At 37.7% G+C, this 27,955-nt stretch overlaps 2 protein-coding genes across 5 annotated transcripts; both read left to right on the top strand.

Annotated features, from left to right (window-relative positions):
- Positions 1-1,418: 1,418 nt before the first annotated feature.
- Positions 1,419-24,901, top strand: LOC121413296. The gene is made up of 4 exons (XM_041606073.1): positions 1,419-2,227; positions 12,077-12,366; positions 13,641-14,011; positions 24,812-24,901. Exons 1-3 carry the CDS (start codon positions 1,605-1,607, stop codon positions 13,982-13,984), a joined length of 1,257 nt encoding a protein of 418 aa, XP_041462007.1. The 5' UTR covers positions 1,419-1,604; the 3' UTR covers positions 13,985-14,011; positions 24,812-24,901.
- On the top strand, positions 20,005-24,901 carry LOC121413272 (uncharacterized protein YBL113C-like). Of its 4 annotated transcripts, XM_041606035.1 has the most exons (8): positions 20,007-20,165; positions 20,645-20,913; positions 21,150-21,419; positions 21,656-21,925; positions 22,150-22,419; positions 22,659-22,928; positions 23,240-23,440; positions 24,438-24,901. In XM_041606035.1, exons 1-8 carry the CDS (start codon positions 20,122-20,124, stop codon positions 24,782-24,784), a joined length of 1,941 nt encoding a protein of 646 aa, XP_041461969.1. In that variant the 5' UTR covers positions 20,007-20,121; the 3' UTR covers positions 24,785-24,901. The 4 variants fall into 4 exon arrangements, with proteins under 4 accessions (XP_041461995.1, XP_041461969.1, XP_041461979.1 ...); XM_041606061.1 differs by lacking the exon at positions 22,659-22,928 and having other exon boundaries at positions 20,005-20,165; XM_041606045.1 differs by lacking the exon at positions 22,150-22,419 and having other exon boundaries at positions 20,009-20,165.
- Positions 24,902-27,955: the final 3,054 nt, after the last annotated feature.

Raw genomic sequence — 27,955 nt, 5'->3', positions numbered from 1 at the left:
CTATTTAATTCCATATCGACACTACTCAGGTATTTCCCTATCTATAACTTCGATTAACAATCATTATGATCATACATGTACTGCCATGATGGATATGTGTAGTGTGCAGGGGGTGGGTCACTTGCTTGAACCCGAAATTTACACTTACTCGGCCGTCTAATTTTCGCTAGAAACGTACGCGCAACTTACATGGCTATTATACCAAATCTTTTTCGACCCATTTTCTGTACGCAGGTGCGTAGCAGGTCATGTGTGGACTACCCCCCCCCCCCTCCCCTTCGGGGACAGGTGAAGCAGACTACAAGCAAACACTTCAGCCCTGACTTCAGCGAAATTATTTTTTTACGCATACATATATATTTACTGATAATGCCTATAGCATTTTCATTCATTTTGATGCTATGAAACGAACCATTAAATAAGCATTAAGCTAGCACTACCATCGTAGATATATCCTCATCGCTACCATGAAGTGCGTCACAATGGTCAAGGCACCTCACGGTCAAAGATGCAGTGTCCGCAAACATTGCATTATCATTAGCACGTCTGGGGAAATCCCGGAGCAAAGGTCGTCTGCTTCAGACGAACTTTTCTCCAGAATTCAGGGGCGGATCCAGCTTTCGCCAATAGGGGGGGGGGGGGGGCGAAAAATATTTTCATCAGCATTTTTCTCGATTGGCCGCTATAATCTGATTTTTTTTGTTGGTTTTTCAGGGGGTAGTCCTAACTAAAGACTGAAGTTTTAAATATATGTTAGTTTTTATTGTTATAAACAAGATGCGAGCGCGAAGCACGAGCTTAATTCTTTTTATATACTGACATGATAAAGGAGCATTTTGACAAATTTTGGAAAGAATTTCCAAAGAGGATAGGTATCTCACAAATCAAACAATACGAGCGCGCAGCGCGAGCTGAAAATTTTGATATAACAAAATGAGCAGTTTTTATAATCATTAACAAAGATAAGTATCCAACTAAACAATGCGAGTGCGATATAACAATAAATCAAACAAAATAATGAAAGTTTGATGTGCGAGCTAAAATATTGTGTGCAAATTGATTTTAAAAATGGATGTTATGAAGTGTCACTTAATCCTCTTGAATGGGATTCATTACACAAGCTATGCGAGCGCGAAGCGCGAGCGAAAATTTTTATATAGTCTATTTCCAATTCTTCCCCTCACCTTTTTCTTTTTTCCGTTACGAGGCTGTAAATTACACATCATGGGTATAATACCTCTTTCTGTTTTTCGTAGTTTCTATCAAGAAAAAGAGTACACTTTTTATGCATGTTGTCAAAAAATAGGGGGGAGGGGGCCGGCTCGGCCCCCTCCTGGATCCGCGCCTGGAATTCCCCAGACTTAAGATGATGTCGCAATATTCGCGGGTTCAGAGGTGGAGAGGACTATAAATGGAGCATTGTGGTTGAATGGAATCTTTACTAAAAAAAAAAAGAGAAGCGTAGCGTTGAGAACGATTATTTTTTTCAATTACTCTTCGCAACAGTGCTATAGCACCTGCATCTTGTGCGATAATATCATACCTTTTCAATTAGCAAATACATTCGGAATCAGTTCGTTTTTCTCTTATTCGTCTTGCATTTAATGGCTACAGATATGTCTAAGGGATATGAAATCCCTTTTAAGGAAAAGCTCAAGTGCAGCATATGTCGGGATCGTATCAAGGATGCCAGAAGTCTTCCTTGTGGACACACCTACTGCAGTGATTGTCTCAAAAGGTCTGCTGATGCGACCTACCCTCGAGGAAGCATCGATTGTTCAGAATGCAAGAAGAAATTCCAGTTGGACTACTCTGGTGCTGAAGGTCTCCCGCGCTGTTTCGCCACCAATATCCTCGTGGAGGATATCAACGAGACATTTGGTGGAGTTGGTGGCGCCACAGCCAGCAGCAGGGGAGGCAGTACTACAAGCAGCGGAGGGGATGACCAACTGTCCTTGGGGAAACATCGTTTTGAAGTAGAGAAAATCTTCTCATGCCCAATCTGTTTGGATCTGATGAGGGACGCCCGGTATCTACCCTGCGGACACTCCTATTGCCGGGAATGCCTGAAGCAGTGCCTGGAGGTGCGTTCTCGAAGATCAAATGGTATTGCGTGCGGTAAATGTCAGAAGGACCACAGACTACCGGATGGAGGAATCGACGCCCTCCCCGTCGCTTACCGCATCAACAACATTGTGGCCGAGATCAGGTCAAATGATACAGGAGGTAAGCAAATGTAGCATACATTAATTGCTTTACACGAAGAAAAGAAAAAACCCAACTGAATTCTGAGTTAGAAAACCAAGTATAATATCCTCCATTTAGACTATATTTGTAATGCCGCGCATGGATTACATTATGTAATTATAATAATGCGTAACAGTCAGGGGCGGCCGGGTGGGGGGGGGGGAGGCACATGGAAAAAGGGCACTCTTAAATTTGATAACAAAGAAAATGATCTACAGTCGTGTAATGAGCAAAAAAAATGAAGGGGCTAGATATGTCGTAACGTGTATGTATAAGATGCAATCGAACGAAGCGAGCGTGAAAAAATTTTGAAATTTTTTATCCAATTTTGTGATTTTTTTGACAAAATATTCAGAAAATAATATCATACTTTACCCTTCTCTCTTTCCTTTTATTTTCATCTTGGTTATGATTCTTTTTTTGAGGGAAGAGACCCCAATCTGTATGCCTCAGCTTATCTACCCCAGACACTTGAGATTATTCTTTCAAGTTTTCCCCTCATAAGTTTATACAATTGAGAGTTTTGTTTTTTTCAAATGGGCACTCGATCGATAACACATAAAACTGGTCCTTCTCAGGAGAATGGAGCACAGAACATGTTGGAGAAACGGGCATTTCGGGGTAAAAAATTGGCTCTAATACGAGAAAGGGCACTTGGTGACACCTCAAACGGATCTTCCTCAGGTGAAAGGGACATAGTAGATGAGGGCCATTTTTCCTGGATAAAAAGAGCACTTATTCAGTGCTTCAAAAATTGGGGGGGGGGCAGGGGCGGATCCAGCTTTCGCCAATAGAGGGGGGCCGAAAAATGTTTTCATCAACACTTTTCTCGATTGGCCACTATTCAATTCAATTCAATCTTTATTTCGCAAAATAGGATAAAAATACAAAGAAACATCAAATAATGTGATTAGATAATATAATACATTGCGTGGCGTTCCATGAAGGTTATCAGAAACCTGTAAGGCTGGATCGCCAAAACATAGTAAAAAGACAATATTAATAAAAAAGAAAAACCAGAATATCATATCATCTGATTTTTTTTTTTTTTTTTTTTGGGGGGGGGGGGTTCAGGGGGTAATCCTAACTAAAAACTGAAGTCTTAAGTATATGTAAGTTTTTATTGTTATAAACAAGATAAGGTATTTCATGTGGTCTTAATATATAATTCGAACGGCGAGCTAAAATCCTTTGATATTTTATGTCCTTAGAACTGAAGATTCTGAGCAATTTTTATAATCATGAACAAAGATAGTATCCAACTAAACAATGCGAGCGCGAAGCGCGAGCCGAAATTTTATTATAGTAACGTGAAAAGGGACTCAATTAGGACTTTTTTGTGATTAATGAAGAGGATACAAGTATCACCAATTAAATAATGATAGTGCGAAGCGCGAGCTCAATATTTTTGATATTCCAACCTGAAAACTGGACAGTCTAAGCGCGTTTTTATTTAAATAAACAACAAGCTGTGTGTCTCAAACAATTAAATGCGAGCGCGAAGCACGAGCTTAATTTTTTTATACTGACATAATAAAAAAGCATTTTGACAAATTTTGGCAAGAATTTCCAAACAGGATAGGTACCTCACAAATCAAACAATGCGAGCGCGCAGCGCGAGCTGAAAATTTTGATATAACAATTTGTGTAAATCAAACAAAATAATGAAAGCTTGATGTGTGAGCTAAAATATTGTGTGCAAATTGATTTCAGAACTGGATATATGAAGTGTCATTTAATCCTCTTAAATGGGATTCATTACACAGGCAATGCGAGCGCGAAGCACGAGCGAAAATTTTTATTTAAAGTCTATTTTTCAATTCTTTCCCTCATCTTTTTCTTGTTTCCTTTCGGGGTCGGGCCGGCCGTTAACGAGGCTGTAAATTGCACATCATGGGTATAATACTTCTTTCTTACTTTTCTTTTTGTTTTTCTTAGTTACTATTAAGATAAAGAATACATTTTTTCTGCAGGTTGTCAAAAAATAGTGGGGGCCGGGGCCGGCTCGGCCCCCTCCTGGATCCGCGCCGGGGGGGCATTGTGCCCTCCGGCTCTCCCAGGATCGCCGAGCCTGGTAACAGTGCAACCACGGTAACAATGATACAGGGGCGGATCCAGCCTTCGCCAATAGGGGGGGGGGGCCGGAATTTTTTTTTAGCCATATTTTCCCCGATCGGCCACTCGAATATGATATCTGCCGGGATTTTTGGTTTCTTTAAAGGGGTAGTCCTATTAGTCACTTCTTTGCTTTATTCTTATGAATAAACATAAATATATAATACCATAATCATTATATATATAATGCGAGCGCGAAGCGCGAGCTATTTCTTGGGGGAATCTTATGTACTTTTTTCTAAAAGTTTTGAACATTCTGGGCAATCCTGAAAAAAAGATAAGTATGCAAGTGAATAATTATTACGAACGTGAAGCGCGAGCAGAAATGAACTGATGGAAAAGGTACTGTTAAGGACTTGCTTGCAGTTAGGCATGAAGATGTTACATATTTTAAAAAATCAAATAATGCGAGCGCGAAGCGCGAGCTGAAATTTTTTGACATGTTTACCTAAGGAATGGAAATTCTAAGCACTTTTGTAACTTAACATAATAGGTATATAACTAAACGATTTGTGCGAGCGCGAAGCGTGAGCAAAAAATTTCGTGATTTAGACCTACTGAACGAGACACTCTATTCAAGTTTTGTAAATCATGAAAAGGATGAGGAAGTGGGGATCTTCCTTACATTAATAATTCTAGCGCAGAGCGCGAGCGGAAATTTTTTATATACGTTTTGAGCTGATCGAAAAGTATTTGTTATGGACTGCTTGAACTTAGCCATGAAGACGTTACATTTTATTTCAACATTCAAATATTGCGAGCGCGAAGCGCGAGCTGAAAATTTTTGACATTTCTACCTGAATAATGGAAATTTTAAGCACTTTTTGTAATCGTGGAAAGGATAAGACAAAAACTGAACATTATTGATGCGAGCGCGAAGCGCGAGCGGAAAAATTCTGGACACTCTATTCATGTTTTGTAAATCATGAAAAGGTTAAGCTATTGGAAATTTTCACACATTAATAATGCGAGCACAAAGCGCGAGCAGACAATTTTTTTATATTGTTATCTGAAACTGGATAATTATTTAAATGGAGAACAAGCTGCGTATCTGAATAAACGTGTGTTTGAGATATCGACCTAGAATTTGGGTACTCTAAATACCTTTTTTACCATGAAAATCAATAAAGCGAGCGCAAAGCGCGAGCTAAAAATATATGATATTCAGATCTGAAAAGGGGTCACTTTAAGCTCTGTATTGCAAGCACTTTGTGGAAAAATTGTGAGGTGAAAAAGGATAACAGTTAAAACAGAGCTGATATTTTCAATTATTGTTACTTTGAGTTTTGACATAGGACCGGGATATTCTATAAGGACATTATGTCATCATAAGAAAATGATGACTATCTTCCTATTTCTCTTCCTAAGCATGAGAGCGCAAAATCTATTAATATTATGGCCTGAAAACTGGACATTTAAAGCACTTTTGTAATTATGCATAAGATGCATGAGTTTAAAATCTATCAATGCGAGCGCAAATCGCGAGCAGAAATTTATGATTAATTGTCATCAAATGGTGATTTTAAGTAGTTTGTTTTAGAATTAATATTGAGATATACATAACTCACTAATCAAAATGCAAGCGTGCAGCGCTAGCTGATACGTTTTGACAATCTGACCTAAATAGGGATATTTTGAGAACTTCATGGAATACAGGAAAATAATAGGTAACTGACAAATCAAATTTTGTGAGCGCGCAGCGCAAGCAGAAATTGGTAATATTCAGACCATAAAACAGAAATTTTTACACTTTTAAAAAATCAATTTGTAAATAAAACAAAATAATGAAAGTTCAATTTCCCAGCTGAAATATGTTTTGTATATTGACTTCAGAATTTGATATTTTAAGGTCCATATTGAGCAAGATATCACCTAAAAGGCAATGCGAGCGCAAAGCGCGAGCGAAAATTTTATATCCCGACATGAAAGATTAAAAAAATAATAATTTCCAAGTCTTCCCCTTATCTTATTTTATTCACTCATCTTCCTCCTCTTATGCTTGCCTTCCTTCTTTTCTCCTCTCTTTTCCTTTTCTCTTTTTTCCTTTCTTTTCCCCTTTTTTCTTTTTTTTGCTCACTCTAAAAAATGGAATGTTAAATCAACATTTAAAAGGTTGGAGGAGTGACAACCTTTTCCAAATGTTACATCCAACTTTGTATAAAGCTAAATCCAACATTTTAAGTGTTGGGTACTGGGTAGAACCATTTAAAGTGGTAAATGCAACATTTAGAAAATGTTGTCACTCCTCCAACCTTTCAAAATGTTGATTTAACATTCCATTTTTTAGAGTGCTCCGCCAATAGGGGGGGGGGGCGGGCCCCTGGGCCCCCCCTGGATCCGCCTATGATGATAGACCTTTAAATTGTCTGTTGATTCATCAAAGATAGGCCTAAATGCAGATCAGTGTTGATAAAGCATAAGTCTAAAACAATATGAGTAAATATTTATGTTGTTTCACTTATCATGCTTGTTAACGTTATCAAGAAATGCTCGATATTTTGCATTTCTGTTTTAAATTATATTCATCGTATGGGTCTCCCAGGGCCTTAGAGGGTGAGGGTCGACGAGGTCGAGAATAATGTTTGTCTACATGAAAATGATAACCTTGTACCTTGATACACATGCTTTGAAGCCGGCTCCAGAGCTATCGAATGTAAACAGTTTTATTGTTCTTGCTCGATTCGTTATACTTCACGGCGGCCGTACAGTCAGTCGAAAACAGCCGGTATATGCCCCAATAACTTTAACATAGTCATTCTGAGTAAATCCTTTGAAAAATTGTCTGTATTGGTTCCCTATCTTCCTATTTTTATATTTTGGTACATTTTTATCTATTTTAATATATTGTTATTCATCTCTTCCTCATACCCCCTGTCACTGTTTTGTTCCAGATCCTGTTTGATGTTTGCCAGTCCAAAAATATCTTAATCCTTCATAGCTTAAGGTCTTTCCCTGGCCTTACTTTGTGTCTGTCTACTCCTTTGCTTTCATCCCCTTCTCTAACCATCACAACTCTCTAATGCCCTTCTTGTCTCCTTGTTTCTCGTGTTGCTGTTGCGTGTCTGTGATGGTTGTTCCACTCTATGTTTGTCATTTTGCCTCCGACGAAGATTCTGCTAGGATCGAAAGCTTATAAAGGCCCCTTTTGACTCTCTAATTTAATATTTTTTAGTACAAGGTCACTTACCATGGGCACATTTCTACATTTATTACACAATGGATAAAACTAAAGAGTACAAAATGTACACACAAAAAAAGATTAAGTGCCCCTGAAACAAAAAATCCACAATTTTTGAACCAGGAAGAGTTTCAAGAATCTTTTGAATGGGCGTGTATCTAAATTTGCAAGCTATCTTCTCAGTGAATATTATACCGACATATTTCATGTCAGGCTTTATCGCACTGCCAGAAGGCAGAGTTGCCCCTTTTTAAAAGTCACAAGGCTAATATTGTGAATTTGGTTTCATTTTTCGGAAGGAATTCCACATTTTTATCATGAACAATGTTCATAAGGCTTGTAAAAGGTACTTTCTAAAGAACGAAACCACCTTTTCGCAAATTTTTGCGGTTGAGTAAGCACGACTCAAAATTTGAGAGAATTGCATTTTTACGCGTTTTATCGGTAGAAATTATCGGATAAGATGACATTTATTTTTGGAAAGATTATCTGCAACAGTATTCATCATTTTTCAAAAACGTTTTTGTCTCACCTGCGAAGCAAAGTGAGACTATAGGCGCCGCTTTTCCGGCGGCGACGGCGGCGGCGGCGGCGGCGTCAACATCAAATCTTAACCTGAGGTTAAGTTTTTGAAATGACATCATAACTTAGAAAGTATATGGACCTAGTTCATGAAACTTGGCCATAAGGTTAATCAAGTATTACTGAACATCCTATTAGAGTTTCATGTCACATGACCAAGGTCAAAGGTCATTTAGGGTCAATGAACTTAGACCATGTTGGAGGAATCAACATCGAAATCTTAACCTGTGGTTAAGTTTTTGAAATGTCATCATAACTTAGAAAATATATGGACCTAGTTCATGAAACTTGGACATAAGGTTAATCAAGTATCACTGAACATCCTGCATGAGTTTCACGTCACATGACCAAGGTCAAAGGTCATTTAGGGTCAATGAACTTTGGCCGAATTGGGGATATCTGTTGAATTCCCATCATAACTTTGAAAGTTTATGGATCTGATTCATGAAACTTGGACATAATAGTAATCAAGCATCACTGAAAATTTTGTGCAAGTTTCAGGTCTCATGATTAAGGTCAAAGGTCATTAGGGTCAATGAACTTTGGCCGAATCGGGGGTATCTGTTGAATTACCATCATAACTTTGGAAGTTTATTGGGCTAGTTCATTAAACTTGGACATTAGAGTAATCAAGTATCACTGAACATCCTGTGCACGTTTCAGGTCACATGACCAAGGTCAAAGGTCAATGAACTTTGGCCGAATTGGGTGTATCTGTTGAATTACCATCATAACTTTGAAAGTTTATGGATCTGATTCATGAAACTTGTACATAAGAGTAATCAAGTATCACTGAATATCCTGTGCAAGTTTCAGGTCACATGATCATGGTCAAAGGTCATGTAAGGTCAATGAACTTTGGCCATGTTGGGGTTTTTTGGTGAATAACCATCATATCTCTGTAAGTTTATTGGTCTAGTTCATAAAAAGTGGACATAAGAGTAACCATGTATCACTGAACATCTTGTGCGAGTTAGAGTAGTATTCAAAGTCAGCACTGCTGCTATATTGAACCGCGTGATGCAGGTGAGACGGCCAGAGGCATTCCACTTGTTAGCAATATCATTTGACAGTAATGTTTATCAACCTATTATCATTTATGCATTAGTGAGCACGCATCGCAGTGGGAAAATGTCATTTTCGAAGGGACCATACTCACTCTGAGGGCCAAAACGAAAATAGGGCAAATTCCTTTTAAATTGAAACTTGATTGCTGCCCTTTTGATCATCCATCATTTTTATCACCACACACACTATCTCTGAATTTTACAACTTTCGTGGTTGAGCGAGCACGTTCGAAAAATCAAAGGACAGGTCCACCCCAACAAAAACTTGATTTGAATAAAAAGAGAAAAATTCAACAAGCAAAACACTGAAAATTTCATCAAAATCGGATGTAAAATAAGAAAGTTGTGGCATTTTAAAGTTTCGCTTAATTTCACAAAATAGTTATATGCACATCTCGGTCTCAATTGAGCAACTAATGACATCACTCACTATTTCTTTTGTATTTTACTATATGAAATATTTTTATTTTTTCGTCATTGTCATGTGAAATGAAGGTTCATTCCTCCCTGAACACGTGGAATTCCATTATTTTAGAATTTTGTGCTTCAGGCAAAGAGGTCCTAATCGTCAAATTCGTATAAATTGAAATATTGTATAATTCAAACAATATAAAAACAAAAGAAATAGTGATTGAGTGACATCATCGACTCTCTCATTTGGATGTAACTGGCTCGTTCATGTAACTGTTTTGTTAAAAATAAGCGAAACTTTGAAATGTCATAACTTTCTTATTTTACATCCGACTTTGGTGAAATTAAGACAAGCACAATGCTTTAAAATTAATTGCTGTTCACATTGCATCAGTTGGGAAAGTGCGAACAGACAATCACTTGGACAAGACAGGACGAAAAACACACACACACCAGGAGCGGATCCAGGATTTTGAAATTGGGGGGGGGGCGCCAGCGGCGAGGGTGTGGGAGGGGGGATACCCCCCTCCCACGGCAAGGACTTTTTCAAAAAATCATGTCCAAAAGTCGTATTTTGAGAGCACCTTTAGAAGAAAAATGCACACTTAAATCACTGTAACTTCATGAATAAAAGACACATACTGACTCATTTAGGAGCTGGTTTCCAGTCACACACCGTATAAGCGGTCATTCAAAACATACATTTGGCAAAGGCTCTTCACTTGCTTGCATCGTGTGATTGAAACGTCAAATTTAAATGATACGAAACTGAGACTTGTAATCGATAAGTTCCGAACAATCCATTCTGTTTATTGTCATTTGTGTATTTACATTGTGTGTTTCAAACGAGAATTGTTTAGTCGTATGGCAACATGCATAAAATTTGGGTTTTTTTCCCCAAAATGCACAGTAAATTGTTACAAACTACAGAAAAAAACGACATCATCTTCTGGTAATCAACCTTTTCCCTCGTATTATTTTCAAATCATCTTCAATAATCCAGTCATTCTGCACAACCTCAAAGTAATATAATGCTTCTTAAGGGGATTCTCATCATTTTTATTGTTTACGTTCAAAGTCTCTCATCGCGTTGCCATCTTAACTTATGACTAGCCAGGATGAAATTGTATTTATATTTATTTTAACATAAGATAATGTCAGCAAACGCGGAGTGGGTCGACTGGTGATTGAGAATATACAATTTTGCTCCTTGATAATTCGTTGGAATGATTGCTTCGGCGAAACTTAGTTGGGGCGCCCTGGATAATATGCCTCTGAATCTACCAGAAAGTGTAAAAGTTAGTTTACATTAAATACAAATATGTCTGACCTATACATTTCAGTGAAAACGTACATGACCAAGGCAGAATGATAATGCTGCGCACGTGGCGCCCGATATAGGGCTTCATCTTTGAGTGAAGAATAATCTCGGGGATAGACATTATCATTCGCATCGTTGACACTTTCTCTCGCGATCTGGATCTGTTACTTACAATTTACATGTATTTGCCATTAAGACGGACAAACGCATGTTACAAAAAACACAAAATTTCGGGAAAAAATGATATCCAATCCAACATCTTCACACTGGTCACTGCACTGCAACTCCCGATTACAAGTGGTGCAACTTTCCAACCAATCGACTTGCGCGCCCTGGAATTCCGGAATTTACATATTGCAATACAGTATGACAGAGGTGCATTTGTGCGAACACAAAGGCCATGAGCGTAAGTTAAAATATAGTTTTGACTAGATCTAGCCCTTGAAATTGACTACATTGTACCAATCCAGTAAATATAACCATAAAAAAAAAAATCCGGCGAAAATAGGGGGGGGGCGCGCCCGGGCGCCCCCTCTGGATCCGCCACTGCACACAAACAAAGCAGGACATGACAACTGACAAGTCAGGAAAAAAACCCTACGGGCAAACAAATACAAAAAGGGAGATCAGAAAAGCAATAGAACTGGACATTTAGGTGATAGGACATTGTAGGAAGAGAAGCAAATATGAGAGGAGAGGGTGAAAGCGAAAAAGGAAGAAAGTAAAAGGAAAAAGAACCAAAGAGGTTGGACAGAATCGTTGGAGATCTGAGGTATATAAATTTACATCTAAGGATAAGAATTTTCATTAACCTTGTACCTTGTTGGTTTGTTACGTAATGAATGGAGTTTCAAAGTTTGATACCGGTAAAATAGATATTTTATTCACAAGGATGCTAGCTCTTGGTGAATGAAAGAGCCCCGCGGACCTAATGGGATAATGATGGATATTGACATTTTTAGTAAACATGGAATAAAAGATATCTGAAAGTTCATTTTTATCTAAGCTATATACCGTACATGAGTTTTCTGAGATTGTATCTATACCAATCTTCAAGATGTTGAATTTAAAGAAAAGTATTGTTACATGCATCATTGTTATTATTCGGCATATTATCAGCTTCGTGTTCATCGTCATCATTATCATTCTTTCAACAGATGTTCCAAAGGCGAGTTCTTCTTCTAAGACAAGTCACTACAAAAATTCCCAACCTTGTCATTCATCGGACACGAGATCGAGGCCCGATGTGGAGGACGTTGACGAAGCAAAGAAAATGGCACAGGCCCAGGTCGGCAACCACTCTCACCAATCACCAGGCACAAGGTCGAGGCCCGACATGGAGGACGTTGAAGAAGCAAAGAAAAGGGCCCAGACCCAGGCCAGCACCAACTGTAGTCGTCAACAACCAGGCACCAAATCGGAGCCCACGATGGGGGCCCAAGCCGGTAGGGTCTATCGGGCACAGCTGGGATAGGTTATGTTTTGTCAACCGCTACGGCACAAACAAGATCTTTAGTCTTTCCTAATGCTTGGCTTTTAATGAGATAGCAATTTCATTCTTTCTCGGCAAAGATTTATTGAAAAGTATTGGTTGTCGTGCACAAAATTAATTCTGCATAAAATAATCTTACGACTGTATGACATATGAAGATATAAGACTATGTACATCAATATAATATTATGAACGGACTTCGTAAATGTAAGAAATGCACTCTTTTTTTCTATTTATTTGTTTTTTTTAGAGTCAGAATACCTACTGCATGCACATGCGTAATTCAATTCCCTGCCATGGGCACCACTGCAAACTTAAAGGGGAATCAAACCTTTTGAACAAATAGGCTTGTGTAGAAACAGAAAAATCAAAGAATAAGAATAAAGAAAGTTTGATAAAAATCGGACAAATAGTGAGAAAGTTATGAGCATTTGAATATTGCAATCGCTAATGCTATGGAGATCCTCCCATTAGCAATGCGACAAGGATGTGTGATGTCACTGATGAACAACTTTCCCTTTGGTGGACTATAAAATACCCTCAAAATGTCTCTTTTTGCTTTTTCTTATGATGATACAAACTCTTTATCCATGATGTATTCTTGAAAAATATGTATTACATGCCCTCATGTAGAAAGACCACATGATTTATGGATAGATGTGATAAAAGAGGCAATTCAAGTTAAATATATACTAAATTAATGGGGAGAGTTGTTCACAAGTGACATCACACATCTTTGTCGCATTGCCAATTTGCTATCTCCATAGCATTAGTGATCGCAATATTCAAATGCTCATAACTTTCACATTATTTGTCCGATTTTTCTCAAACTTTCGTTGATCTGTTTCTTTGATTTTTCTGTTTTCACACAAGCTATCTTGTTCCAATGGCTTCATTCTCCTTTAATTGAGCATGGGGGACACAACACCTTTAAGATTTTAAGTGAATCTCTTATTTCCATAGATGCCTTTTTTTCTATTTGAATTATGTATTATGAATTGTCTAAAAATGTTATATTAGTTTCTTTATATGTTAATTATCATTAATTTATGTCATTGAATATAGTTATAAAATGTTTGACAATGATTTTATTGTAAATGTTTGTTATAAAATGTATGAAAATGATTTGTATATTATACTTTAGATTGTATTGGAAATACAACTGAATTTGAATTTAAATTTGAATTATATTTTCATCTATTCCTGTGTTATATTCATCTTCACCAGGTTATACACGAGTCCGTACCCCATACAGCTACCGCCCCGGCACTACATACACGACGACCACCACGCCCAGATCGGACCCGACTATCGAGATCATGGTTAGGGACTTCAACGGCAAGACGCACATCGTCAGGGTCAGGCCGACGGACACGGTCAAATACCTCAAGAGCAAGATTGAAGAGAAGGTGAAGGTCTCCCCTTCTCAGCAGCAGTTGACTTTCCAAGGGAAAACCCTCATGAATGACGCAAAAGTGTCATCATGTGGACTCCAGAATTTGAGTACCGTGCAGATGCAGGGTCGACTTATGGGCGGTAAAGATTACATGCATCGGGCTGGTTTCGTCTGAGATGACGACGACGAAGATGGGAGACACATGAGAAAAGGTGAAGGTGCCGGGGGGGGGGGGGGCAGTCAGTATATAATGCATAGTGGGTATGTGCCGCGGAGGGGACCCCCATTTTCAAACTCAAATTTCCGTTCCAAGGCATAGCATTTTTGTCTTATTGAGAAAAGGAACAAAGAAAGCCGCCCCAAAGCATAGCATTTTCTTCTTATCGAGAAAAAAAAAGAAGAAAGATATCCGCTCAAAAGCTTCGCATATTTTTCGTTACGCCGTTCCGGTCGCATTGATCCGCTACAATGAGCTGCAATTTTGGTGAAAAGCGGCCGCAGAGCACTGTCCGACCATCGCCTCTGCGCGAGGGCACCCGGCGGCCGTGCTAGCTGCATCATACACGCTTACCCGTTCCATAGGGATGCATATACGCACTCACACGCTGGCGATCCGTTCCAAGGACCCCCTTTCTCAAAAACATTTGTAGTTCCGAAGCCCTTTTTACAACAAGCCCGCTCCAAGGCCCCGTTTTTTGTCTCGCCCGCGGCACACCCCCACCACTTTTTTGGTCGAGTGCCCCCCCCCCCGGGGGTACATAATACATGTAATGAGGTAAAAAAAAAAGATTTGATGGTCTTCATGAAGATTGAAATGTATTGGAATAAGAAAAATAAGTAGAGGAAAAGAAGCAAGAATTAAAAAAAAAAAACAAGAAAAATGAGAGACGACGATGATGATGAAGAAGAAAAAATAACGATGAGAACAGGAAGGCCTTTCCTTGATCATGTAAATAAATTCACTGGCGTATATTACAGGCGTACAGGGGGAGGGGCTCAATTTTTCACAACCAAGAAAAAAAAAGTGAAAAGGAAAGAGAGAATGGTGAAATATGATATTATTTTCTTTTTATAGCTCCCTCAAAATATTTAGCTAACTACGCCACTGCATAAATTCATAAAAGTGAAAATTATAAGCTATATTAAGAATGCTACTTTAACTTTGATCAGGGAAGTGGGAGGTTCCTTGCTTTGATTGTCTGTCTGAGATTCTCATTGATTAGCTCCTTTCTAACACGTGACCTGACGTCATGGTTGCCATGCTAACTGCCATTTTGAGCACAGTTATTACCATCCCATCATTGACAATCTATGTATCTTAACTTTAGCATATATTTGTTTTAAATCGAATCTAAATATATCAATTTGTATTCATTTTTGCTAGTCTAGAGCAATCTTCGATTGACCATGCATGGATTAGAAAATGATAGATGTAAATGTGTTTATGGTTGTACTAATAAAAAATAATTAAAGGTCAAGTTCACCCCAGGAAAAAGCCTACTTGAATAAATAGAGAAAAATCACACTAGCATATAGTCCTGAAAAATTTATCATAATCGGATGTTAAATGAGAAAGATATGACATTTTAAAGTTTCGCTTATTTTCCACAAAACAGTGATATGCACAAGGTGACTCAGTCGATGATGTCCATCACTCATTTGTTTTTTATTGTTTGAATTACAAAACAATTTATTGGTTATAGATTTGACATTAAGGGCCGACTTGACTGAACCATATGATATTAAACAATGCTAATTCCACATGTTCAGGGAGGAATTAATCGTTGTATCACTTGACAATGAAAAGAAAATTAGAATAGTTCATTTTTTTTTATAATAAAATACAAAAGAAATGGTGAGTCGATGACATTATAGTCTCCTCATTTGCCATACCAGCCATGTGTAAATAACTGTTTTGTGAATTACTTTAAAATTTCATAACTTTCTTATTATACATCCGATTTTGATGAAATTTTCAGTGTTATGCTTGTTGGATTTTTCTCTTTTTATTCAAATCAACTTTTTGTCGGGGTGGACTTGTCCTTCAATGAATATCATGTCATGTACATATTCAAGGAGTAGCTATTTGCAGTGATTCGTTGCATTTTCCCATTATCTTTACTCGATAAAGCTGTGTGTGTTATTACATTATCATGGTAATTTTTATTCATTATGCTTTGTTTTTTTCTGTAAATACTGCGAATCTGATGTATATGTTATGATATTAGCTATATGCATGTACTTTGAAACATTTCTGTATAAACACTGATATTCCTTTCAAATATATTATATTCTTTAAATATTCCAATTCCATCGCCCTGTGCAGTGGGGGAGTGAGAAGGGAGGGGGAAGGAGGGAAGGGGAGGCATAACCTCGATTTCGTCAACTTGTAATACAAGCCTTCGGCCTGCATATAAGGCCTTATTCGTGTACATACAGTATATCTTAAAATCTTAGAGAAAATGGCTATACCACATAATACTCAATGCGAGCATAATTACCAAATGCATATCTGATAAAGTGGTCAAAATGATTTACGTTTTTGCCAGATCTATACAGGCATCTTACGAAAATTTATATAGACATATGCGAAAGAGATTTAATTGACCAATGAACTCATAATTATTCATCTATAATATAGCATTCGCTAGCACACTGGGGCAGTTGCCTCCAAAACGAAAACTTAATTTGTGCTTATATAGGGACATGGTCATTCTACGGTGCTCTTTTAGAAATAGGCATGCATGTGGGGTACACCCTTACTTTGTGCAAAATATTAGACAAATTATGAGGTATCCTTACATAGCTGTACCCAGCGTTGATATAGGGCGCGGGAAATTGCTCTCCACGTCCCGACCCCCCCCCCTGAAAAAAAAGCCATGAAAGCTAACACTTTTATTCCCATTTTAGAGCACTAATATGAATACGCGTCACCAAACCCCTGGAAAAAAATATGGCGTGACAGACACCCTAGCTTCAACCCCCCCCCCCAAATAGGCTCCTGTGACATTAGCCACTGACATTAGCCACCCCCCCCCCGCTCCCCATCTAGAATCATATCCGGCGCTCCTGTCAGTGAGGATAGCAGATTTTTAAGTGAGAGTCGTCGAGCTTAACGTGTAGGAAAAGCAATATGGCATTGTGATTTTTGAAGCAATGTCCGCAGAAACAAGTTGTCTGGTAAATAATAACTTCAATCACTGTGCTTTGCTTATCATATTTTCTTCCAGACCCGGACCTATAAAATATTAGGTTTCCATGTAGCGATTTCCCCCTTTGGCTGCTATTGCTCAAGCATTTTTTTTGCTTATATAGTTTGCCACTGCATTTGTTTTTTTTTCATTGCTTTGTCTTATCCTTTAATTGTATTCATGTCTAAATTTTGTTATGACACTACTATAAATTTGTCACATTACAATGTATTTTCATGTCATATTACGATTATGTTTTATGTATTGTAAAATTTATTTTGGCTTTACAATAAAAATGCAGAAACTCCTGCAAAAAAATATTCCTTTAAAAGCATTTATCATTTATGATTAAAAAGAAGTTGTGTACATGTATAAAGAAACCGTCATCTATAAGCATGTTCAGTTGCACGGCATTGATTTTTATTAATCGTATGATGGAAGATGGAAGTCGAGAGAGGGGGAGAGAGATAGAGAGATGGGGGGGGGGGTGGGGGTGGAGAGGGTGGGGACAGATGCAGGAAGGATGGATGTTTATGCATAGAATTGTCCGGGAATGAGCACACTAATTTGAAAATATCATAAAGACACATCTAAATATGTCTCAATAGAAAATATATATTACCTTAAATGTTTTTGGTTGGATTTCCTCACGTGTTGCAGGGGTCGACTAAAGCAGACTGATAAAATTTCTCGTTAACTTACAGAAAAGCATTCAGAGAATTAAATTCATAGGAGAAGGCGGGGTAAGTTCAGCCACCATCCCTAGGTCAATAATGAATGAGTCAGACATTGAGGTGGAGTCATGTATTGATGACCCATTATATAACCCTTAACCCCATCACATTGTTTTCAACTTTAAAAAAAAAGTAGTTTTTTTAGAGGGAAAAATACAAAGTTCAGCAAAAAAGAGTAAAAAAGTGTGTGAAATAGATAAGTGCTTTTTTACCCGCACGTCTTTGAATATAACAAAGAAATAAGAACAATATTGTTAGTCCAGGGATTCTCATTCTTGTCATAGTCTTTTAGATGATGGATGCATAGGAAATGTGTTGTGAAAATATTGCATTAAGTTCGGACTGGGGTAATTTGAGCCAGCCAACATAGGGCAAGTTGAGCCATAGTAATTCTTATGGTAATGTATAATAATTAAAACAAACCCTTAAAAAGCCATTTATATGCAGGCAGAAAGGAGCAAATTCACATGACAATTCTTTTACTTTTAGAGGATGTTATAGTATTTATAGCGAACTAACAAGTGAAAAGACTTAAAATAAAAGTTGACATGATGGCTCTTCCCGCATACATTTTGTACATAGTTTTTGTGGCTCAACTTACCCCAGAAGGTGGCACAATTTAGCCCATGCATAGATGGGGCAAGTTGAGCCATTTGACATCTTTTTTTTTTCAAAGTTCACAATGACTTCCAGTGTGGCGATAGAAAAATAGGTGAAAAATAATTCCCAAGAGTCAAATCTAAAGGCTAGGTACTTATTTCTACAATATTATTCGTCATATCAATTCTAACATGCAAAATGCAAAAAGCGTCACAACTTACCCCACCTTCCCCTACACGTTCGTGCAAACTGCATTTAACTCGTGCATTGTACCATTCCCTATAGCACGTTCATTTATAAAGGAAGTAGTTTTTTTTGGGGGGGAAGGGGGCTAACAGGGGCGGGTAGTCTTCGTAGACACGTCCTTCACAAATTCTTGTCCCTCTTATTTCCATTTCCTTTTGTCACCCTATCACACAGAAGTGCTTCACGGCACTGGCTGATAACAACACCACAAATATTACAGTCTAATTCTGAACTGAACAATTAAAATCAACACCAACAAAATTCTAAACGGACCCCCCACCCCCCTCAACACACACACATATGCCAGATAGGCTAAGATAGTGACAATGATTAAACAGTATTATACGAATCATGTACAGAATATGAAAGAAAGTCCTATGAAAATTAAGCAAAGATAATTGCAGATGCATTTCAAATTCTATGGATTCTTCTAGGGGGCTGATAAACGAGATAAGCATGCTTAAGTAAAAAAAATCTAAGCATTTTGTCTTATTTTCGGTCAGACAAAATTCTTAGCCAAAACGCGTATTCCATAAAGAATTGGCTAAGAATTTTGTCTTAGAATTTGGCTAAGAGTTTTTGCGCGACTAAGACAGACATAGGATGAATGGCTAAATTAACTTTTCTTAAAACTGCAGAGTCTGTATTCCATGAATATAACATGGCTAAGAATTTTGCCCTATATTAAACTTTAAGACAGTTGTGAGTCTTAATTGTTTTAGTTTCAAGGCAATTTAGGCCCATGCCTATTTCTTTATCCTGAACGTGATACGTGAATTAATCGTGTGTCTCAAGATCTCTTCCTTCTCTCTTATTTCTGCAATTAGCGTAACTTTCTCTCCTTCAGTGAATTTGGCCTTCCCTTTTTTCTCAGCCTCCATCTTGATATTTGTTATGATGCGATTTTTGCTTTAAGACATACAATGCATAGACTGTATACGTTCGCGACAAAAGTTGCCTGACGTTGCAATTTTCTCATGACGTCACAGAATATGAGACTTTGGCTTAGCCATATCGTCTGACTTTAGAGACGAATGTATTAAAGTTTACAGAATATCGTTAGGGAGGATTTCTTAGACAATTAAGCAAAATGCTAAGACAAGCTGCTCAAGCTTAAGCAAAAAGCTTGTCTCGTTTATGGAATACGGGCCAATTGGGAAGGAAATGAAGGGGACTTTGGTCAGAAAAATATTAATTGACGAAAAAGGTTTTCGCTCCAAAATAAAGTAGATTTTGGCGGTGATGCCTATGGTGTATAACATGAAAAAAACATGGGGTGCTATTAAACCTCGCGTGCTCTGCATTTCCACTGACTAACGCACTCGAGTGCATGCATTATTTGTATACGAATGAGCAGGCAAGCACTCGGCGCATGTGACGTAATGGAAGCGGGGAATACCCATTCTCTGCTTGCTTGGATATTCCCCACTTGTGACGTTAATATCACCCTTCTAGATCATTCTCCGTGAGCTTTCCCCTGGACCTGGTAATAAAAGCTCGGTAATATTCCTTTCGGCACAGAGGCATCCTTAGAGAGACACATGTCAACATCGATATTAACACATTCTTATACAACGAAAACTAAGTATATTGTGAACCTTCATGTTATTCCATATCTAGTACCAGTATATCATTTAGAAATCAATGTAAAGATGCGAATTCATCGCGGGATTGATTATTGCAACAGAGGAGCTATGGCATTCAGTTTTGCTTGATTATTTTGTCTGATGGAATGTCGAGCGAGGCGGTTGCCAGGTAGACTGTGTCCCGCGCCCAGTTGACGACATCGACCAACATGATGACCCCAACCCCATTTCAAAATTTAGATCTTGTGTTCACAATAACAGAGCAAGAATAGCTTGAATCTAATCTTTGTAAATGTGTGAGATCGTGTTAGTCATTGTATTTATGCATACTTTTTAAAGGAAATTATACTAAATAGTGTGTATAGGGCCTACTAATAATCCGGTGGCGTTATATCGCATTTTTCTAGTACATTTTGTCACCATAGGTAACGAAGCGACCTCTTATAATTTTTTTTTTAAATGTTTCTTTATCATATAGAGGCATTTCAAGGAAAAAAAATCAAGACGCAATGGATCATAATCAAGAAAAAGAGACAGAGGCAATGATGGTGGATGATAAAGACAGTGGGATGGGATCTACAGAATCTGGTAGTCGTCGGGATTCTCTGTCTAGCATGGCGAGTGCGAATTCATCGGCGACTTCGAGCAACGACTCCGCAATCGGATCCATGTCCGATCAGCGTAGCTCACTCAGCTCGAATGCGAGTTTGATGTCGGGCATGAGTGACCGATCCCTTTCATCGCGGAGTAAGTTCTCATTTTATTCCCCTTATTTCTCGAGTACTTAAATCGTGGGCGATATCAAGGGGGAGGGGGGGGGAGGGGGGCAACCACTCCTATGGATTTTCAACCAGTAAAAAGGGGGAGTTAATGGGAGATAGATAAGAATTAATAATAATAATGATTATAATAATTATGATAAATAAATAAATAGCGAAGCGACCTCTCATATATTTTGTTTTAAATGTCTCTCTTTATCATAGAGGCATTTCATGGGAAAAAAAATCAAGACACAATGGATCATAATCAAGAAAAAGAGACAGAGGCAATGATGGTGGATGATAAATACAGTGGGATGGGATCTACAGAATCTGGTAGTCGTCGGGATTCTCTGTCTAGCATGGCGAGTGCGAATTCATCGGCGACTAGGAGCAACGACTCCGCAATCGGATCCATGTCCGATCGGCGTAGCTCACTCAGATCGAATGCGAAATCGATGTCGGGCCTGAGTGACCGATCCCTTTCATCGCGGAGTAAGTTCTCATTTTATTCCCCTTATTTCTCGAGTACTTAAATCGTGGGCGATATCAAGGGGGAGGGGGGGGGGCAACCACTCCTATATGGATTTTCAACCAGTAAAAAGAGGAAGTAAATGGGAGAAAGATGAGAATTAATAATAATAATAATAATAACGATTATAATAATTATAATAAATAAATAGCTAAGTGACCTCTCATTATGTTGTTTTGAATGTTTCTCTTTATCATAGAGGAATTTCAAGGAAAAAAAAATCAAGACACAATAGATCATAATCAAGAAAAAGAGGCAGAGGCAATGATGGTGAATGATGGAGACAGTGGGATGGGATCTACAGAATCTGGTAGTCGTCGGGATTCTCTGTCTAGCATGGCGAGTGCGAATTTATCGGCGACTTTGAGCAACGACTCCGCAATCGGATCCATGTCCGATCGGCGTAGCTCACTCAGCTCGAATGCGAGTTCGATGTCGGGCATGAGTGACCGATCCCTTTCATCGCGGAGTAAGTTCTCATTTTATTCCCCTTATTTCTCGAATACTTAAATCTCGGGCGATATCAAGGGGGGGGGGGCAACCACTCCATAAAGATTTTCAACCAGTAAAAAGAGGAAGTAAATGGGAGAAAGATGAGAATTAATAATAATAATATCGATTATAATAATTATAATAAATAAATAGCTAAGCGATCTCTCATTATTTTGTTTTAAATGTTTCTCTTCATCATAGAGGCATTTCAAGGAAAAAAAAATCAAGACACAATGAATCATAATCAAGAAAAAGAGGCAGAGGCAATGATGGTGAATGATGGAGACAGTGGGATGGGATCTACAGAATCTGGTAGTCGTCGGGATTCTCTGTCTAGCATGGCGAGTGCGAATTTATCGGCGACTTTGAGCAACGACTCCGCAATCGGATCCATGTCCTATCGGCGTAGCTCACTCAGATCGAATGCGAAATCGATGTCGGGCATGAGTGACCGATCCCTTTCATCGCGGAGTAAGTTCTCATTTTATTCCCCTTATTTCTCGAGTACTTAAATCGTGGGCGATATCAAGGGGGAGGGGGGGGGGGAGCAACCACTCCTATATGGATTTTCAACCAGTAAAAAGAGGAAGTAAATGGGAGAAAGATGAGAATTAATAATAATAATAATAATAACGATTATAATAATTATAATAAATAAATAGCTAAGTGACCTCTCATTATGTTGTTTTGAATGTTTCTCTTTATCATAGAGGAATTTCAAGGAAAAAAAAATCAAGACACAATAGATCATAATCAAGAAAAAGAGGCAGAGGCAATGATGGTGGATGATGGAGACAGTGGGATGGGATCTACAGAATCTGGTAGTCGTCGGGATTCTCTGTCTAGCACGGCGAGTGCGAATTCATCGGCGACTAGGAGCAACGACTCCGCAATCGGATCCATGTCCGATCGGCGTAGCTCACTCAGCTCGAATGCGAGTTCGATGTCGGGCATGAGTGACCGATCCCTTTCATCGCGGAGTAAGTTCTCATTTTATTATTTGCATTATTTCTTGAATACTTAAATCTTGGGCGATATAAAAGGGGGAGGGGGGAGCAACCACATGGATTTTCAACCAGTAAAAAGAGGAAGTAAATGGGAGAAAGATGAGAATTAATAATAATAAGAATAATAATGATAATAATAGATAAGAACAATACCCCTCAAAAATAAATCGTTTGACTATAATATTCAGTTTATTCAACTGCCAAAAATCACATTTTCCAAATTATGACAGTAAAAATTAATTACGATTTGCACTTCAACGCACACGATTTCCTTAAAATTGCAGGTGGTCAGAGCAGTGATGCAGGCTATCCGGATAGCGTCTCATCAAGCCGGAGATCGTCGATATCAAGCGTTCGAAGTGACGATAGTACGACCACGATTCGTAGCGATGCGACGGCGACATCGATGAGGTCGGATCAAACTCGGACCTCAGGATTTAATCAAGACTACTCGAAGTCGACACGAGATATCGATTCGACACCGGGTAAGCTGCCTTCTTAAGATAGTGCTCCTCGGGGTAGAGCATTTACTTGTGAGAAAACAGACAACTCAAAGAAACAAACTAATGAAAGTTTGAGAAAATCTGAATAAAGAATAAGAAAGGTGAGTATTTGAATAAGGTAATCAAGGATGTGGACTTTCTCCAATTTGCAATGCAAACAGCGAGTGTGATGTCACACTTCAACAACTTCCCAATTACTTTTCAACACATTTTACTTAAATTTTCCTCTTTTATCATAGATCAGATACTTTATTTTATGCTGGGAGGACATGTATAGAGGTTTCATAACACATGGATCAAAAGTTGCACTCTAATTAGAATGAGATAAATAGATCTTTTGGATTCTAATCATTCTCGGTGTATAAAGGGAAAACTTAAAGAGGAGTAAACTGTGAGTGGTCTGTCATTGACTGTGTATTATATATACGTTTTCAGATATCTACTAATACTACAGAAAATTAATTGATCCATAATTGTATTTGTATATAAACTGAAATGTTTTGAGAGGAAAAGTGATTGTTTTGCTACATGATAACATAATCATTATTGTGGTAAAAATGGATTCAGTAGTTAATTAGCATGTTATCATTCAAGTGGATCTATGTTAACTGCACTAGCATTATGGGTCAGGAAACTCGCCAGGTATGAGTAGTTGAGGACTCGAGATAGCACTATTGGTTTGTATCTTCTTTAAAATGATTTATAATTACAATGAAATTTGCAAATAAAACTTATACGAACAGTATGAATTTAGACAGGTACAATTTATGTAATATTGTTCGTAAAGTTACGCATAACAAATGAAAAAAAAATGAATTAAGTCCTCCCCAAATTTGTCAACAAACATTTCTTCAAGATGAAAACTACAACATCAGTGCTATGACACGAAATATAAAATTGTAATAAAATGATGCGATATCTTTCTTCTCAGTAATTATATTTCTATCTATTCCTGCATTAAACATTCTTCTTCCTCAAGGTCATACACGAGTCCGCACCCCATACAACCACCACTCCGGCACAACATACACGACGACCCCCACGCCCAGATCGGACCCGACTATCGAGATCATGGTTGGGGACTTCAACGGCAAGACGCACATCGTCAGGGTCAGGCCGACGGACACCGTCAATAACCTCAAGAGCAAGATTGAAGAGAAGTTGAAGGTCGCCCCTTCTCAGCAGCAATTGACTTTCCAAGGGAGACCCCTCAATAATGACGCAAGCACCGTGACATCATGTGGACTCCAGAATTTGAGTACCGTGCAGTTGCAGGGTCGACTTAGGGGCGGTAAAGATTACATGCATCGGGCTGGCTTCGTCTGAGATGACGACGACGAAGATGGGAGACACATGAGAAAAATTGAAGGTGCCGGGGGTACATAATACATGTAATGAGGTAAAAAAAAAAGATTTGATGGTCTTCATGAAGATTGAAATGTATTGGAATAAGAAAAATAAGTAGAGGAAAAGAAGCAAGAATTAAAAAGACAAAAGAAAACAAGCAAGAAAAATGAAAGACGACGACGACGACGATGATGATGAAGAAGAAGAGGAAGAAGAAAAAAGGGGAAGAAGAAGAATACAGAGTGTGGGGAGAGGACAGAGAAACTAGAAGAAGAAGAAGAGGATGATGATGAAGAAGATGATGAAAAAGAAGAAATGATAGGGGCGCTCTCCCCCAGAATTTTTCACGACCAACAAAAAAAAAGAAAAGGAAAGAGAGAAAAGGTGAAATATGATATTATTTTCTGATTATTATATCAAAATCTATCACAAAATTATTGTTTCTTTAATAGAAATATCGAATTTTTTACTCACTCGCTTCGCTCGCTAGAAACTTTCTATCAATTTTACGCGATACGCGATATTCAGCCCCCTCAAAATATTTGGGTCCCTACGCCTCTGCACAAATTGATAAAATGAGAATAAGCTTTGTAAAGAATGCTACTTTAACTTCGATCAGGAAAGTTGGAGGTTCCTTGCTTCGATTGCTTTCCTCCTTTTACGTGACGAGACATCATGGTTACCATGGTAACTGACATTTTGTGAACGAATATTGTCATCCCATTATTGAAAATCTATGTATCTTTTGTATATATTTGTTTAGAATCGAATCTAAATGTATTAATTTGCATTCATTTTATGCTAGTCTAGAGCAATCTCATATTGACCATGAATTAGTAAGTGATAGATGTATTATGTTAGTTGCATGTGCTAATATAAAATATCTAAAGCACATCGTAATTGTACATTGCAGCTATTTGCAGTGATTCTTTACATTTTTTCCCATTATCTTTACTCGATAAATCTGTAAAATCAACCTGTGTTTATATTGCAATTTTAAATTATGATGGACATTATCACGATTATTGCTTTGAAGTCTCATTCAATAATATTATGTATATAGGATTTTTCTTATGAATATGTTTTTTTTTTTATGTATGCATATTATGTAATTGTGTGTTATTACATTATCATGATTATTTTTCTTTATTATACTTTGTTTATTCTGTGGATACTGCAGATCTGATGCTAGAAATATGTATGATGATATTGAATTAACTTGAATGAATGAATGAACTTTATTGATCCTCCTTGAAAAAAGTAACATATAACAAGATACATGTACAATTATATGCTAACGCATATGTCGAAAACGATAAAAAGCAACAAACATCGATAATTAAAGGAATATAAAGACAAGGAAGACGAGGAGACCTTTGGAAGCCAGGCTTGTTATACGGTCCCTCAGTATTGAAACAATACATTGTATGTTTAAAGCAAAACTTGATTCTACTGTAGCTAAACTGGTTGATAATACTGAAAAAAATAGGTTGTACTAAGGTTATACAAGGATACATAATGTGGTTAAAGACTATTTACAGAAAAATAATAGATATGTTGAAAAAAAGTAGGTATAAAAAAAAAAGATAGACAAATAGATAGATAGAAAACGGGGGAAGCACGAAATTACAAGCTACATGTACTTTGAAACATTTCTGTATAACCACTGATTATCCTTCCTACTATATTATATTCTTTAAATGTTCCGATACCATCGCCTTGTGAAATGGGGGAGGGAGGGGAAGGGAGGGGGGAAGGATGGGAGGGAGGGGGAGAGGGAGAGGGGGTGGTGCTGATTGGTAGCATGAATCAGACGTTTGTTGTTCAAAGACCCTTCATAATGCTAGATATCATGGTCCATTATTTGTTTGCTATTTTTAGATCACTGGGGAATTCCACGCAACTGTGAAACGAGCCATATGCTAGTAAAATACAAATTCGTGAATATCCATCAAATGTCACTTAGAATGAAATTGTAATTCTTCAGATTTATCAATGATTTATTGCAGAATTTCGATAGTAGCAGCGATTTACATAATTTAGAAAAATATTTGTATTATAACAGAAATTATATGACTGTTTCTATAAAGTCAATATATACGATATACACACTTAAAATGTTGGGCAACATACTGTCCATTGTGTTGGTTAATGTATGTTGGTAAAAATATATTCTGGGCAATTATTATCCAATCGAGCAAATTTATTACCGAATTGTTAGTTTTTATTACCCAATTTGTGTGGACAGTATGTTGCCCAGGGTTGGTTGAAAGTTGGGCATTTTTTCCCCAATTATTTTAAGAGTGTATGGTGTTTTTTCTTTAACTTTTAGTATGTAATGTTATAGGCCTATATTGCACTGCGCATGATAGTATTGTGATGCCTGTATTAGCCCGTTATACTGCCCTATATAAACAGAAAAAAAACACACATTTGCATTAATATTTTTTCTTAAGGTATAATCCTTGCAGTGTTGTGTTTGTTGTGGTATAGGGAGTATTGTGCAAAAAGGAGCATTGGAAAACAATATTGTAAGCTTATAATTATTATAAAAAGAATGAAAACTTAATGATAAAATAAAAAAGAAATAAACTATCTACCGGTACGTTCATCATTCATTATTTGTCCATTGGTAAGTGAGAATTGTCGGTGCCAATATGTAAGTTGAGGGGGGGGGGGGGGGCTGAGGGACTAATATTTTTCTCTCTCAATGATTTTTATAAAATTATTTTGCTTATAAAGCAAACTGAGATTTTCAACTTATGAAGAATGAATAAATGAATGAACATATTAAATAATTTGGATCATTATTAAATACATTAACAGAAGCCTAAATACATGTATTATGATGATGATGATGGTGATGATGATGATTATGATGCTGTTGATGATAATATTGATGACGATGATGATATGATGATGATGGTGGTGATGGCGATGATGATAATGATGATGGTGGTGGTGGGTATGGGTATGACGATGAAAATAATGATGATGATGACAATTGATGACGACGACGATGATGATGATGATGGTGGTGATGGCGATGATGATAATGATGATGACGACGACGATGATGATGATGGTGGTGATGGCGATGATGATGATGATGATGATGACGACTATGATGATGATGATGGTGGTGGTTGT

This window comes from Lytechinus variegatus, chromosome 1, assembly GCF_018143015.1.
Source record: "Lytechinus variegatus isolate NC3 chromosome 1, Lvar_3.0, whole genome shotgun sequence".
In the NCBI taxonomy this organism is placed as follows: Eukaryota; Metazoa; Echinodermata; class Echinoidea; order Temnopleuroida; family Toxopneustidae; genus Lytechinus; species Lytechinus variegatus.
This window is presented reverse-complemented; position numbering and strand designations above follow the sequence as displayed.

Excerpts from the sequence above, each read along its gene's own strand:
- LOC121413296 (XM_041606073.1), top strand. The coding sequence starts at position 1,605 with ATGGCTACAGATATGTCTAAGGGATATGAAATCCCTTTTAAGGAAAAG. Across the intron at positions 2,228-12,076 it reads AGGTCAAATGATACAGGAGG|AGATGTTCCAAAGGCGAGTT; the intron begins TAAGCAAATGTA and ends CATTCTTTCAAC. Across the intron at positions 12,367-13,640 it reads CACGATGGGGGCCCAAGCCG|GTTATACACGAGTCCGTACC; the intron begins GTAGGGTCTATC and ends CATCTTCACCAG.
- LOC121413272 (XM_041606035.1), top strand. The coding sequence starts at position 20,122 with ATGTCAACATCGATATTAACACATTCTTATACAACGAAAACTAA. Across the intron at positions 20,914-21,149 it reads CCGATCCCTTTCATCGCGGA|AGGCATTTCATGGGAAAAAA; the intron begins GTAAGTTCTCAT and ends TCTTTATCATAG. Across the intron at positions 21,420-21,655 it reads CCGATCCCTTTCATCGCGGA|AGGAATTTCAAGGAAAAAAA; the intron begins GTAAGTTCTCAT and ends TCTTTATCATAG.